The 15923-nt window shown below is 45.8% G+C and overlaps 2 protein-coding genes across 2 annotated transcripts in view; one reads left to right on the top strand and one right to left on the bottom strand.

Moving 5' to 3' along the window:
* The window catches only part of LOC311130860 (prominin-1-A-like), a 45547-nt gene extending 40970 nt beyond the window's left edge, over window positions 1–4577 (top strand). The window contains exons 18-24 of the mRNA XM_084163668.1: window positions 2494–2586; window positions 2792–2845; window positions 2976–3056; window positions 3235–3303; window positions 3511–3600; window positions 3702–3814; window positions 4171–4577. Coding sequence (XP_084019794.1) covers window positions 2494–2586; window positions 2792–2845; window positions 2976–3056; window positions 3235–3303; window positions 3511–3600; window positions 3702–3814; window positions 4171–4222 — 552 coding nt within the window. The 3' untranslated portion in view covers window positions 4223–4577. The remainder of the gene's footprint in view (window positions 1–2493; window positions 2587–2791; window positions 2846–2975; window positions 3057–3234; window positions 3304–3510; window positions 3601–3701; window positions 3815–4170) is intronic.
* Window positions 4578–9537: 4960 nt separating this feature from the next.
* On the bottom strand, window positions 9538–12542 carry LOC311130761 (BLOC-2 complex member HPS6-like). Its single transcript, XM_084163554.1, has one exon. The coding sequence runs from the start codon at window positions 12443–12445 to the stop codon at window positions 9599–9601; it is 2847 nt and encodes a 948-aa protein (XP_084019680.1). The 5' UTR covers window positions 12446–12542; the 3' UTR covers window positions 9538–9598.
* Between the last annotated feature and the right edge of the window lie 3381 nt (window positions 12543–15923).

Below are 15923 nucleotides of genomic sequence, written 5' to 3'. Positions count from 1 at the left end.
CTGCCAGACATGCAGAGATGCGATTCGCCACCTGGTTATCAGAAGGGGGAAAGGAGAAGATTAGTTGTGTATCGTCAGCGTAGCAATGATAGGAGAGGCCATGTGAGGATATGACAGAGCCAAGTGACTTGGTGTATAGGGAGAAAAGGAGAGGGCCTAGAACTGAGCCCTGGGGGACACCAGTGGTGAGAGCACGTGGTGCGGAGACAGCTTCTCGCCACGCCACTTGGTAGGAGCGACCGGTCAGGTAGGACGCAATCCAGGAGTGAGCCGCGCCGGAGATGCCCAGCTCGGAGAGGGTGGAGAGAAGGATCTGATGGTTCACAGTATCAAAGGCAGCAGACAGGTCTAGAAGGACAAGAGCAGAGGAGAGAGAGTTAGCTTTAGCAGTGCGGAGAGCCTCCGTGACACAGAGAAGAGCAGTCTCAGTTGAATGACCAGTCCTGAAACCTGACTGGTTTGGATCAAGAAGGTCATTCTGAGAGAGATAGCAAGAGAGTTGGCTAAAGACGGCACGCTCAATAGTTTTGGAAAGAAAAGAAAGAAGGGATACTGGTCTGTAGTTGTTGACATCAGTGGGATCGAGTGTTGGTTTCTTGAGAAGGGGAGCAACTCTCGCTCTCTTGAAGACGGAAGGGACATGGCCAGCGGTCAAGGATGAGTTGATCAGCGAGGTGAGGTAGGGGAGAAGGTCACCGGAGATGGTCTGGAGAAGAGAGGAGGGGATGGGGTCAAGCGGGCAGGTTGTTGGGCGGCCTGCAGTCACAAGTCGCAGGATTTTATCTGGAGAGAGAGGGGAGAAAGAAGTCAAAGCATAGGGTAGGGCAGTGTGAGTAGGACCAGCAGTGTCATTAGACTTAACAAACGAGGATCGAATGTCGTCAACCTTCTTTTCAAAGTGGTTGACGAAGTCATCCACAGAGAGAGAGGAGGGGGGGGCGGGGGGGGGGAGGATTCAGGAGGGAGGAAAATGTGGCAAAGAGCTTCCTAGGGTTAGAGGCAGATGCTTGGAATTTAGAGTGGTAGAAAGTGGCCTTAGCAGCAGAAACAGATGAAGAAAATGTAGAGAGGAGGGAGTGAAAAGATGCCAGGTCGGCAGGGAGTTTAGTTTTCTTCCATTTCCGCTCCGCTGCCCGGAGCTCTGTTCTGTGAGCTCGCAATGAGTCATCAAGCCACGGAGCTGGAGGGGAGGACCGAGCCGGCCGGGAGGATAGGGGACACAGAGAGTCAAAGGATGCAGAAAGGGAGGAGAGGAGGGTTGAGGAGGCAGAATCAGGAGATTGGAGGGAGAAGGATTGAGCAGAGGGAAGAGATGATAGGATGGAAGAGGAGAGAGTAGTGGGAGAGAGAGAGCGAAGGTTGCGGCGGCGCATTACCATCTGTGTAGGGGCAGAGTGAGTAGTGTGGGAGGAGAGCGAGAGAGAAAAGGAAACAAAGTAGTGGTCGGAGACATGGAGGGGAGTTGCAGTGAGATTAGTAGAAGAGCAGCATCTAGTAAAGATGAGGTCAAGCGTATTGCCTGCCTTGTGAGTAGGGGGGGACGGTGAGAGGGTGAGGTCAAAAGAGGAGAGAAGTGGAAAGAAGGAGGCAGAGAGAAATGAGTCAAATGTGGACATAGGGAGGTTGAAATCCCCCAAAACTGTGAGGGGTGAGCCATCCTCAGGAAAGGAACTTATCAAGGCGTCAAGCTCATTGATGAACTCTCCAAGGGAACCTGGAGGGCGATAGATGACAAGGATATTAAGCTTAAATGGGCTAGTGACTGTGACAGCATGGAATTCAAATGAGGAGATAGACAGATGGGTTAGGGGAAAAATTGAGAATGTCCACTTGGGAGAGATGAGGATTCCTGTGCCACCACCCCTCTGACCAGATGCTCTCGGGGTGTGCGAGAACACATGGTCAGATGAGGAGAGAGCAGTAGGAGTAGCAGTGTTTTCAGTGGTAATCCATGTTTCCGTCAGCGCCAGGAAGTCGAGGGACTGGAGATTAGCATAGGCTGGGATGAAGTCAGCTTTGTTGGCAGCAGAACGGCAGTTCCAGAGGCTGCCTGAGACCTGGAACTCCAGGTGTGGGGTGCGTGCAGGGACCACCAGGTTAGAGAGGCAGCAGCCACGCGGTGTGGGGCGTTTGTGTAGCCTGTGCGGAGAGGAGAGAACAGGGATAGGCAGAGGCATAGTTGACAGGCTGCAACAGATGGCTACAATAATGCAGAGGAGATCGGGATGAAATGAACTGAACATCAGGGAAAGGAGAGAGCAGGCCTTTTCACCAAAAAATAAATAAATATATAACTCTCCCAACTTCCACCTCAGAAACTATAATTGTTTCACTGAACCACCCGAATAAAACTCTCCCAACTTCCACTTTAGAAATTAGAATTGTTGTAAGCTACAGCAGACTGTTATCAGTAGCTGTAATTAAATACAGCAGCTACCAACCAGATGTAGATGTTTGTATAAAGACAGTAATGTGATGCATGTCTCTCAACAGATTGATACAGGTATCCAATCACAGCTGACACAGGAGGCTGGAGGCCTGAGAGGGATCCAGTCAGACATTGTCAGAATCATCATCCCACAACTGGTACGTCTGACTGGCCTGGTGCTGCCTGTTTCTGCTCTGGACAACTTCAGCAAATGTCACATATGTGTGTTTGTACTAAATATACAGCTATCTGAATGTCTGGATTATCTATGACTATTTTATAAATCCTTAAGAGGTCATTATCCAGAGCAGAGTCATATATGTTGTAAATAGATATATTATCTGTCAGTCTTTTGTGTTTCAGACTCAGTTGAACTCCACCATAGGTGCCCTTAGTGTCATAGTATCAGAGATCAATGTAAGTATACTGCAGAATGTTCCGAAAGCATGAGCTGCAAGTGTTCTTTCATTAAACAATGTAAATATGTAGCTATGCAATGCATGCTCATCTCTCTCTCTTTCTCCCTCCCTCCCTCTTTCACCTTTAGGGCACAGTAGGAGAGGTGTTAAATAAAGTGGGAACAGCTCAAGACTTCCTCAACACCAACACTACACAGATAGTCAAGGCAGTGAGTAACCATGCACATTTGCACGCATGCACACACACAAGCATATCTAGTCACAAAAGAAATACTTATATAGGGAATTCCACCTGATTTTTTTTGATGCAAGGCTCCACTGACTCATGACTTCTGAGTCAATAGAGAATGTATGGAATTTACACTTGTTTTTCTTTCTTTTTCTCAGGAGAGTAGGAAGTTCCTAGACTGTCAGATGGGGTACTTCATGGCATATGCTGACTGGGCTAACCTCACAGTGGGTTCACTAAGCGTTCTACTACTACTGTATCACTGCATTGTTGTACCTTGTGTGTGTGTGGTTTAATTTTAGGTTCCTATGTTTGTGTGTGTGTGTAGTTTAGCCTCAGCCTTATGTGTAAGAATGTGTGGTTGAGGTTGATGTAAAATGGCTTTATAAAATACATTTGACGAAATTTGATTGTGTGAGTTTGTGTGTATGTAGATCACTCAACAGATTGGTCTCTGTGTCCCAGTGGCAAAAGCTGTGGACTCAGCTGAGGTTATAGTCTGCTCAAATATGATGGAGTCTCTGGTGAGAAAACGATTTCATGCACGCACCCACACACAGAAAATGATACACTACGTTAATGTAATATTGTTTATTAACCTACACGTGTCTGTGTGTGTGTCCAGAATGCGTTCTGCTTCAGTCTGGGCTGGTGTATGATCTTCCTGGTCCCCAGCATCATCTTCTCCATCAAACTGGCCAAGTTCTACAGGAGGATGAAGCACAGCGATGTCTACGAGTGAGTAGCAAACATATTTACACATATACATCAGATGATTGTACTTAGGTACTGGGCGGGAAATACTCATTCAGAAATGAGACCAGGGCCCGTATATATATACACAAAAGCATCTCAGAGTACGAGTGCTGATCTAGGATCAGGTCCCCCTCCCCCCTGTCCATAATCATCTTATCTTATTATTCATTATGATCTAAAAGGCTAAATGGATCCTATGTTAGCACTCCTACTCTGAGACTTTTTGTGAATACGGGCCCAGGACACTATGACTCTGATTGAAACGTTATTGCAATAAAGGTGGTATGGGAACAATATACAGTCTCTCTTTTTGTCTCGTCTCATCTCTTTCCCCACAGAAACCACATAGCCATGAACATCCGAGACCGAGCCCGAGTCAAACCCTACTGAGCTGGGGGAAAGAGAGGACTGGCCAGGGGTGTTACTGCTCTCAGGGACTACAACCAGGACTCTGCCATCCCGCCCTGACAGAGGGACATGAATGGGTCTAACCCACCTGAATAATGATATGATATATTTGAAATACAGTATCAAATAGGTTAGGTACAAGTCTTTTTTTTTTTTTTTCTAATGAATGATATTGATTGAAATATTTGATTCTGCAATGATTCAATTTTGTACCAGACAATGAGTAGGATGTTTGTATATGTGTTACAAAGCACTTTAGTAGGTCTGTTTATATAGGAAAAACATTTGACATGCATTGTGCAAACTACTGTGATTAAAGATTTGCTACTGAAAGAGACGACTGTGTGTGTTAGCCAATTCTTTCTCAAATATATTACTGATATAGTACCTTGTAGTATAGTATGTTTCTGATAGGATAGCACTATCAGCAGTGGCCAATAGAAACGTGTTCTGCATTTGATTGATTGCGGTTTACAGGATGCAGTCTAAAAATTGTACAAATCAATCGATGCATTTAGGTTTACAGCACAGATCCACCTGATTCAGTGAACACAGCCTCTCAGCATCACGATGGAGGAGGTAGGGGAGCAAGAGGAGGGTTGGGGAGGAGGGAGGGAGGTGTGAGTATCGGGTGGAATTTGACCTCAATGACCGATCTGAAGTGTTCTGCAGTTTTCCAGCCTCTGGGAGCAGCCTTGCTCTCTCTCTCTCTCTTCATCTCTCTCACCCTCAGTCCCACTGTCTCCCTCTGCAGCAGGGTTATCTGAGACGGAGATAGTGAGTCCCCATTGTCTTCAGCCAGGTGGTGTCACTCCGGAGGATTCTTGATCAACAGTGTAGATGAAAATCTAGCGTAAGACAATAAGCGGGGCCCTCCACCACCCCGACTCCATGGTTAATGATAATTCCACCTACATGATGAGATCCTTCTCGCACACCCCTGAGGAACCTGCCTGTCTGATGTGAAACAAAAGAGACACACATACACACACACAGTTCAATAGCCATGACAATAAGTAGTGGCATTGTAGACAGGGTAAGGAAGGACATTATTTTCACACACACACACACACAACAGGCTGCACTCCCACACATTAATCCTTCGACTGGTCCACACACTAAGCTGTGTGCAGCTCTAAAGAGATTTAGGCCTAGATTCAATCAGATCAAGCGTTAACCGGCGATAGCAGACATGCACATAGTGGATGTTTTGCCGGTGTGAACACATTCCAGTGTTCAAACTTTTAAACAAGGCAGCATAGGATTTATCTTAATGCTACTCCGTGCAGCCAATGGTAATGTCTGTTTTTTAGGTATAATGCTCGGAGCCACTTGTGGATTTGACAGCTTTAACGCAGTCCCACCTCAGACACTGCCAAACTAACCGCTATGCGGATGTTGGCTAAAGCAGATCTGATTGAATCGAGCCCTTGGGTCATCATGTGTCCTGAATGGAACTAGTAAATGTAGTGTTTCTGTTTCTTTGACTATAATGGGTTTAAACATAGCCAGGTCTGTTTGTGCCATCTTGCTAACTCCTATGGGACCAGGCTAGTTTAAACAAAGGGTAACAATCAATGTTTTTGTATCTGAGTGAGTTGGCAATGTCAAGGGCCTAACAAACCAGAACAACATTTGTGTGAGCCATGCCTTATGGTGAGGATGAGGAACTATTCACAGAACAGAAACATAGGTAAAAATACTAGGGCACTTCTCACAATGACAGACATATTGGGCACTTCTCACAATGACAGACATATTGGGCACATTCTGTTCAGGCCTGTGTATAATATCAGCTCTTTACCACATCACTATGATGTAATGATCTTGTAAACTGTGCAGTCTTGCAAATAATATGGCTATCTGGAACGCACCCAATTACACTCAACTAGTTAGCCTTGGTACCTGACTGTTTCTGCTGTTAGCAATACTACATTGTTGCCTTGGCAAGACAACGACCAGTTAGCTAAATTAGAAATAGACTGGGAAAATACAACACAATACTATCAAACAGTATATTCCAAAATAGCAAACATACACAAACACCACCAAAGAGAGACCATGTAGAAGTTTTAACTTCGGGTTTAATAACACATGCATTTTGCATTCAATCATATATCCAAACATTTGATATCTGTGTGGATGAAAGTGAAACACTGCAGAAGTCTAAAGTACTCTACATAGAACAGTCATCACAGCTGATCGGAAAAGAGACAATTTGATAACAGGCAATAAAAAAGGGGAACTCCACCTGTCAAAGTGGAGCAAAAGCAAATAAACAAAGCCTTCCTTTTCTGAGCACATTCACGTGTCTGGACTGAATAGTAGGATGCTAGGCAATGGTGTTTTATGTGATTTTCTTTTTATGTTAAGGCTTTATACATCCATCCATTCCCACATACTACAGGGGTATCAAACTCAAGTCGTTGGCTGCAATCCTACTGGTTTTAGTTTCACTTATTGATCAATCAATGTCACTGATTGGCCAAAGAGAGTATACAGTCTGTGATTAAAAGTAATTAAAAAAAAACTGCCATTGTGGCCCTCCAGGACTGTAGCTGTGCACCCCTGACATACTAGGATAGTCTCATCAGTTATCATATGCACAGTGAAACACCAAACAGAACAGAATGTCATCACAAGTCACAGCATCTCATGAGCCAAACCCTGCGTCCCAATTATCAACCCTTTTCACTGGAGTGCACTCCCCCGCAGATTTAAAAGAATGGGATTGGTGTAATAACCCATGCTTACACCAGCCCTATGCTGTTTAATCTAAGTGGGGGATTTCCTTGAATCACTGGGTGGAGAATTCCGGCACAGAGTAAGTCATCTTTGGCTCTCTGAGAGCAGGCAACCAGTTTTTCCTGGCCGAGTCACATGATCAAGAAAAACTAATAACCCCATGTCACTCACACAATCCCACGGTCACCATCCCATCCCATGCTTCTGACGGCTGTATCTATAGCGGTGGTGGTGACTGCATTAGAGCAGATATGTGACACTAGGTTGTGAATGAAGAGCATTAGCACCCTGAAGGAACTCAGTCGGTCCAGTAGAATTCTGGAGTGTCACTGTGACTGTGTGCCTTAGCAGGCCGTATTTTGTGAGCGCAGCGTTCAGTCTGTTTTAACCAGGTTAGGCTGCACCAACTTCACAGAATATATCTGAATAGGACTACAGAAGTGAATAATCTCATAACAATCTATTATATTCTTTAGAGGTGGTTCCACAGCTCTGTTAGCCTGAGTCCCTAATCTGTCTGTACTGTCTTTCCAACTCATATGTCATTGGCAAGACAGCACAAACACATTTAAAGAATCAGTTTGAGTCTAATTCTAAACGCAAAAGAAGACTTTCTATAAAATAAGAATTTAGGCACTTTAAAACAATCGTCTTTATCCATAGTGCTTCATGTACGAGGTTTGATCTCCAGACTTTAACTCAGACATGACAAGTAAACAATAGTAGGATGTTCTGTAATACTGACAATGGTGAAGCTACACATAAAGTATGTAGAGAATGCTATCAGAGGAGAGAGAGAGGAAGAGAAGGAGAAACAGAGAGCAGAGGTGAAATGGAGACGGGGAATGTTAAGAGGAGAATGAGAGAATGCCAACAGTGGATAGACAGAGAGAAAATGTTAGGAAAAACAGACAGAGGGTCTAACATCCATAACGACATTACAGTCACTTGGCCCATGCAGGGAGACGTGACCTGGTGCTTAGTGTGTGTGTGCGATGTGCTTTGGTTTGGGCCTACCCCACCCCCACTAAGGACATAACAGAGTTATCCCAAATTAAATTACAGGAGCTCGAAGATGGTGAGTCACCTCTCCTCTATAGGGCAGTTTGGTAGGAATGTACTGGGTGGAACTGGAGAAAGAGAGACTGGAGTGGCCAGGGGAGAGACTGAAGAGAGGGCTGAGAAGAGAATGAAAAGAGAAAGAGAGAGAATGCGACAAGGGTTTAAAGGTGTAGAAGGATATATTCATAGATATTCATCTACCCCTGAAAGAAAATGTATACTTTTTTACTGAACATTTTCCTCCAAAAGCAGCTGTATATCTCTTAAATAATGTGTTTCACTATAGAACTTTCCCACTGCTGCTGGAAAAGGTGTCATTACGTCAATGTTATTTTCAAACAGACACGGTTCAGTAAAACATAGTTAATGTTTGAGCGTGACGGTTGACTGAATTTATGAGGAACATACCCTAAACCCAGAAGTCACATCCCAGAGACGAAACCTTTACCTCCTAGAGCCAAGGGTTCAAAATATTCTAAACAAATAAACATTCAACACAGAGGTTTGTGGGTCAGGGTCCGATAACTGTATCACTATGAGCTGACAAAGGCCTTTCGATTCTTAGTAGGTTTAAAGTACAGTAAACCACCTGGAACGATATGACACACCGAGTTGGCGAACGCAAAAAATATCCAGGTGGTGTACAGTAGGCACGAATTAGAAAATAACATTTTGAAGCACAAGAGGCACTACCTGAACATGACCAATGAGAATGTTCATTGTAGCTTTTTAAACATTTTCTGTTTGAAAACATGTTCTGTTTTGTGCCTGCTGAACACGACCCACAACAATTAATGAATATTAAGCAAGTTGATTATAAAATAAAAAGAGGACAGTTAATGGATTTCTACCATTTTACAGACAAGAATGGTAGCTCTGCGACATGCACATTTAATAATATCAATACATACTGTATATTAGGCTTAATGTTCATTCCATTAAGGCTGAGTTTATTGAATGAAAGGCAACTCTGAGCTAGCATTCTACTCTGTCTGCATTCATGCTCACACAATAACACTTAACACCACATATATACACATTTTAAAATAAGAGAGGTATGTACAATGGTAAGATTTAGTAGTAATTTAATAACCTGGAATAACTTTAAGACAATATTTTGTTCGGAAGGTAAGCTGTCAGCTATGGCCATTTATCTGCCTATGATTGACAACAGAACACAGCCTCATATGAAGCCTGCCTAAAGGAGGACATTTATTTTAGTTGACTTCGTTGTTCAGGCACAGTCCTGCTCCAGTGTAGAGGAAGCACTTAAGAGATGCTAGTTTAATGCTGTTCAATAGCAGATTAGACAAATCTCAATCTAACAACCCACTACTACCTATACCAATCAACTGACATCTCAATAATGTTATCAATATATTTTTTTGTTCTTTTTACTCTGTTAAAAAAAATGTAGTAGCCAACACTGCACATCAACTAGAGTAACATGAAGATATCGCCGCAACCAGATATCGCTGAGTCCAGTGTGTGTGTGTGTGTGTGTGTGTGTGTGTGTGTGTGTGTGTGTGTGTGTGTGTGTGTGTGCGCGTCTCAGTCGGGGTTCGGAGGTGAGGTCACCCTGCCCCCGGGGACAGTCCTGTGTTTAGATGGGTCGTGTTGATCCAAGATGGCCGCCGTGTTGCCGATGATATCATTGTGATCTAAGCCTATGCTAGGATCGGTGGTGGATCTGGGCAGTCCTTTAGCCCAGCGAGGGGGCGTGGGAGGGGGGAACGAGGGCGACTGGAGGATGTCAGCATACCGCTGGTTGGGCCTGGTCTCTCTCTGTAGAACTTTACTGAGCAACGGCTTCAACAACCCAAAGGTCAACTGCCTGGACTGGGGGTCAGCAAAGGGAGAGGAGGGAGGGATATTTGAGGAGGGGGATAAGGATGAAGATGAGGATGATGGTATATTTTTCAGCAAAATGTTGAGTATGGCCGTGACCGTGAGATCTTCAGGACACAGAGCCCAGAGGAGGTCTAGGTATGGATCCAGGTCTCGATGCTGGGCCATCTCACACAGTAAGGTAGTAAAGATCTCCTTGTTCAGTAAGGGACTCTGCCTGCAGAACCTCTGGGCCACTTGGGTGACCCTCTCCCACTGCTGTCTCCCCATCAAGATCCTCAGAGCCTGGAGGACCGCGTTGGGTCTACCACTCACCAGGAGAAGATCCACCTCCAAGTCCTGGTTTTGTTCATAATCTGGGTCTTTTTTCAGGTCTGATCCGGTGCCAGGTAGAGGCAGAGCCGAAAGTGCGCGTTTATACAGGGGTAGGCTCTCTCCGTTCTCCGCTGATCCCCTACCTCCAGAGTAGCTCCAGGTGGAGCCACCCAGGCCTAGACCCATCCCCAAGCCCGCAGAGGTCTGCTGCTGCTGGGCTAGCTCCAGGAACCTGGGCAGCCAGCTGGGCTGGAAGCAGAAGACGGAGTGGCACAGGAGCTCGAAGACAGGCAGGGTCGAGTTAGTGGCAGGGGGTCTAGGGTTGGAGCTAAGGCTGGGGCTAAGTTTAAAACTAGAGCCAGTGCTGGGGCAAGGTTTGGGTGACTTATGTTTAGACTGGCTGCTGCCATTGGTATAGGGCAGGTTTGCGGTGACAGTGGGGGCCTGTACGGGGCTGAGGACAGTCTTCCAGACCTCCGGGGGCGCTTTAGAGGAGAGAGAGCCCTCTCCATTGCAGCGTAGCTGCAGAGCGCTCTGCGTGGCCCTCCAGGCCTGACCGGGGAACTGGCTGAAGATGGAGTTGAGGTAGAGTAGAGAGTCTCGGTCGAGCTCTGACGACAAGAGGAGTCTCCCCACCTCCTGCTGCACTAGACTCTCACACACATCCTCCACATCCCTCTCCTTCACCAATCCCCCCTTCACCTCCTCTAGGGAGGCCAGCCCCTTCAGTTCAGCCTCCAGGGACCCGAGCAGCTTCTCCTGTCCTTCCCTGCCTCCTCCCTGGGGTAACTCCATTCCCCTCTCCCCCCCGCTCTGGAGGTAGTCTCTGACGATGTTGGCCAGAGAGATAGGAGCCTGGAACATCCCTCCTCTCTTTAACTTCTCCACAGTGAGCCGAGTGCTGCTGAGACTTCTCTGTTGGTAATACTTACAGGCCTCCTCGAACACGGCCTCTACCAGTAGAGCCGCGGGGCTGATGCTCTCCCCTGTACCCAGGGACGGGGCCTTCTGCTTTGGGTCGGAGTCGCGGCCCCGGGGGTCCCCCTCCCGGAGCATCACCACAAACAGGCCAGTCTCTAACAGCAGGTGTGGTGCCTGCTTCTCGGTCCCGTAGAGTAGCCCCTCTCTCTTCAGGGCTATCTTCTCCAGCTCCACGCCACACGTAGTGTCAATCAGGTATAGGGTCCATCCGATGGTCAGAGCCAGGGTGTTCTGGTACACGTTCAGGCTGTTATGGGCACCGCTGCTGGCCAGGCAGTTGTCAGCTAGTTTGTAGATCTGTCGTAACACTCCATCCTTCTGTAGTAGACTGACCCAGCCTGTGCTGAGCAGTAGTAACAGGCCTCCACTGCCAGTAGGGGAGTAGCCATAGATATCAGGGGGGCTAAGGGCTGATAGGTACCCCGTGCAGTCTGTTACCAACCTCTTAAAGTCGGATTCTTTAGTAGAAGGAGAGTCTTTTCGGAGGAGATTACCTTTACATGTGCTACTCACTCTGAATGTGTCATGCTGGGGGGACCACGTGAGAAAGAATTTGGAGAGAGCCATGGTGGATTTGTCTTTCAAATCAGGTAGTAGGTAAACATTCTCACCTGAGCTGATGACATTGTAGCGGGGGTTGTTGTGCAGAGCAATTTTCACGCCCCCTAAACTGAGAGCCATTTCCTCCACCTCATAGGTTCGTTTGCAGATGCAGTACCTGAAGTTGTGGGTCTCGTTGACAGGTGATGAGCTCTCCGACGGTGGCCTCTCCTCACACCAGAAGATGTAGTTCGGACTGGCCGAGACAGAAATGACTTTAGCCCGGGGGCTGTTGCAGAGTACCGCGGTGTGCAGGTGATGCCATCCCCCTTTGAGTTCCAGAAATTTCCAAAACTCTGCTTTTCCATTCTCGAATATGACAGCTAACAAAGGAACACCGCCGTCTCTGTTGTTGTTGTTGCCGTCAAAATATACAATATCCACAATGGGCACAGCCCGAGTCAGCACCAAATCTAGGTGCTTTTGGCTCTGGATCAGCTCTGGTCTCTGATATTTGTCAAAAGTCATGAGACCAACCTTGGGTTTGCGGAGAATGACATGAATGTGGCATCCATCTGGGCTCACGCGCACATCTGATAGATTGTTTTTGCAACTTCTGTTATTTGAATACGTCTGTTTTAGATATTCGTTTAAATCTGTACCTCTAGTAAAGTCCCCGAAATCTGTCACTTGTTCCAACATTGGTTGCATCATGTCTACAGAGCAGAGAAGGTATTCGATGCGGAGCACAAATCTCAACTCAGACTCCCGATGTTGCTAGATATAACCCGTTAGCGTTAGCGGTTAAATCAACCGATTGTCGTCTGCTTTAGTAATCCCACTTCCGTCGATGAAAACCTCTCTATCTATGTAGCTAGCTGTCGACATTTCAAAACAGTTTAAATCGTATGCTTAAAACTAGTTAGCTAGCTAACAAGCTAGTCATCTGGATGCTTAGCTACCTCCTGACATCACGAGTTTATTAATTTCCGGATACAAATATTTTTTTCCTGAAAGGGGAGGAGTAGAGGGAAAAGGGTATCAGCAAAGACCGCATCACAACAATAGAGAGAACGTTGAACTGTGCCTGTTTTTCCATCTTCAGCTTGATTTCGCATGTAAAATTTGTATTGAAACAATTTAGATTATTAAGTGACTGAATGATGAAATCGCTGAAGTTGACTATCTTTTGTTCTTAAAAAGTATTGTAATGAAACAGGCAGGGAGCAGGTCTCGAACCATCAACCTTCTAGCCCGAAGTCCAGCGCGCCATCGACTGTGCACCAAAAGCATCCTCGCATGGCAAAGTCGATATCCGCGCTTATAAACCCAGGGTCGTTACACAACTCCCTCCTTTCAAAGTGCGCGTCCTTGCGCTAGTTTACAACTCAACGTCTTACAGGAACGCGCTCAGGAGGTCGATCAAGATGGAGTTCCAGAAGAGGTAGTCCATCAGTCGGAAATCATAGTTGAGCGCCGGTCTCTTGTTCTTATAAGGATGAATCTTTGAAATAGTTTCTCAAGGAGATGTAATAGAAAGTTGGAGGGTTGAAAATGGAGTCCCTTGAGAAGGCAAGAAACAGATGTATGTCAGGAGAAGTGCAGTATTATCATAAGGAGACGTATAATTGGATGACAGAGGAGGAATGGAGGGGAAAAGAGAGGCAGAGGAGGTCTAAGAGAGGAGGGAGGAAGACTGAGAGCTTGAGTCGGTAAAAAATGGCAGGGAAAATGGAGAAGGTTTGTTAAAGAAGAATGGTAGGAAATGTAAGCAAAGTGAGCTGAAGACAGGAGGAGAAATGGAAGTGAATGAGGGTGAAGTATTGGAGGTGGTAGGTGTGGTGAAGTGCTCGGCGCCAGAGGCTTGCACAGAGGGTCAGGATAAAGATGAGTCTGTGACAGTAGGAGTGAAGTTTTTGAAAAAAGTGGACCCTTGCCTTTTGGCTGATCCATTTGTGGTTTCAAGATGGGTGAAAAAAGCGTTGGGTATAGTGGAATCGGTGAGGGTAACCAGAAGTGGTCTAGTGATAATTGTTAATTGGGGGGGTGAGAGTAGGAGATATGTATCAGTACAGAGGGATAGGCAAGCAAGTGATATATGTTTCAGTAAGATTGGATTTTTAGCGTTTATAGCAATGGTTATTAATTGTACTGCAGGGATGGAATGCAAGTCGAAGAAAATTGAGGTTGTGGTGGCAGCTGCAGAGAGATATTTGGGTGTGCGAGACTCGACATCAGAATAGTTACAGGGAGTGTTAAGTGGTGATGTCCCATCATTTCAGGTTGAGGGCATGAGGTAGTAGTGAATATATTTAAATAGTGGAGAAGGGTGGGGTTAAGTATTAGTAATAATTCTGAATTTGTGAGTGTAGTGTTAGGTGGTAGGGTATTTATTTTAATTTTATTTTTCAAGCAAAATATAAGGGAGTTGTACTCCAGTCTAGTAGGTGGCGGTAATGCAACAAATTCGATGCCAACCGCCATTAAACCTCATTGAAGAAGAAGAAGAAGGAACGCGCTCAACGGCCAAGCACACGCACGTTCGTGGATGCAAGGTCCGATCACTTCTGACACCAATGTAATGAAAAGGCAGGGAGCAGGTCTCGAACACTCAACCTTCTAGCCCGAAGTCCGGCGCCCCATCGACTGTGCCCCAAAAGCATGCTCGCGTGGCAGAGTCGATATCCGCGCATATAAACCCGGGGTCGTTACAGTATTTTATGAAGTGTTGATCTGTCAATCAAGGCGCAACTGCACGATATCTGTCAAAGGGCGGTTTCGTCTTCCCAGGCGTTGCTGACGCATGACAGATCTTACAAAGCATTTCCACATAATGCCCGGTGTACATAGCACGCGATAAATTGCCGCGTGCCGCTTCAGCCGCCCAGAGTGCCTGGCTTGTGGGTGTGCTGGCAGCATGTTCGATTGTGCGTCAAGAATTCAGCATAGCAAATTTGTTTGAAGGTCTGGTTATTCGCAGGTAAATAGTAATATGCTCTAAACCGCTCAGGTAACAACCAAACGTTGCTGCCCTGTTTCCAATCGTCCACATGGCTGGGAGAACCTATTCAAGGAAGTAAATACATTTTGAAAATGTAAAAAAAAAAAAGATCTACAGGGCATGCTTACTCAAATGAGCTGCTAACGTAGCTAGCTAGCTAGCTATCTAGCCAACTTTACATACTGTATATATAGCTAGCTAAGTGAATTAAATTTGACCAGCTACCTAACTTCATATTAGCTAGCTATCTTGATGTATTTATCACTGTAAAAAACAAACTCCAAACGCATTTGTAGGTAGATAGCTAGCAGCCATGGAGGAGGGTGAAAGGATAGAAGCCCCATCTGTCAAAGTGAGAGAGTAGGCTGTTCTGGATAGGGCAGGTCCTTTTGTGTAGTTCCAGTCCCTAGAAGTGATGATGGATATAATAGTAACATAATATTCAGTGCTGTCTAATTTGAGTATAATGCAGTCTGTTTTTTGTGAGGTTTTCTGTCCTCAGATACAGAGAGCTGTGAAAGCCTATCTGCAGATGAAAAGGTCCCAATGAAGAGCATTGGTTCTCTGTCCTGGTCCTGGGGACAGCTGATTCAAATGATGAAGTCATCATCAAGCTTCAAGTGGTATTTATGTATTAATTTGTGACGCTGTCCTTGATATGATCCTGCTATTGTCACATGCTACACATGCATCTATCTATCCAATGTTATCATGATTTGTTATAAGGGATATTAAACTTTAGTAATCCACAATGACCTGATGTAAAAGCTAATAATTACATTCTTCCATATTCCTACAGATACCTTGTAACTGGAGATTCGTTCAAAGCGATTGCCTACAGTTACCGTGTAGGGCACTGCAAGGTTGGGTGACCAGGGCCATCTGGGACTGCCTCCTGGGGGAATTCAGGCATGTGAAGGCTACCTGTGTCCTGCATAACTTCATGAGGATGGACAAGAGGACCAGGAGGGGATCTGCAGCTCGCCGCCGTGTGCCAGAGGAGAGGTCTACAGCTCTGCAGGATGTTTCAAGGATGGGGGCCAACAACGCAGCACGGGAGGCAATCCATGTGCGGGAGATCTTCACCTCCTACTTCTTCGAAGAGGGTGCTGTTCCCTGACAACACCATAGACTACACTATGCACAACCAAATGCTCTTTTAAGAGCCATCCACATTGCAATAAGAGTATT

The sequence above is a fragment of the Coregonus lavaretus genome (assembly GCF_964263955.1).
Source record: "Coregonus lavaretus genome assembly, chromosome: 1".
Lineage (NCBI taxonomy): Eukaryota > Metazoa > Chordata > Actinopteri > Salmoniformes > Salmonidae > Coregonus > Coregonus lavaretus.
Note: the sequence above shows the minus strand (reverse complement) of the source record. Positions and strands in the feature narration are given on the sequence as shown.

Coding starts and splice junctions, on each gene's coding strand:
- LOC311130761 (XM_084163554.1), bottom strand. CDS start 12,445: ATGATGCAACCAATGTTGGAACAAGTGACAGATTTCGGGGACTTTACT.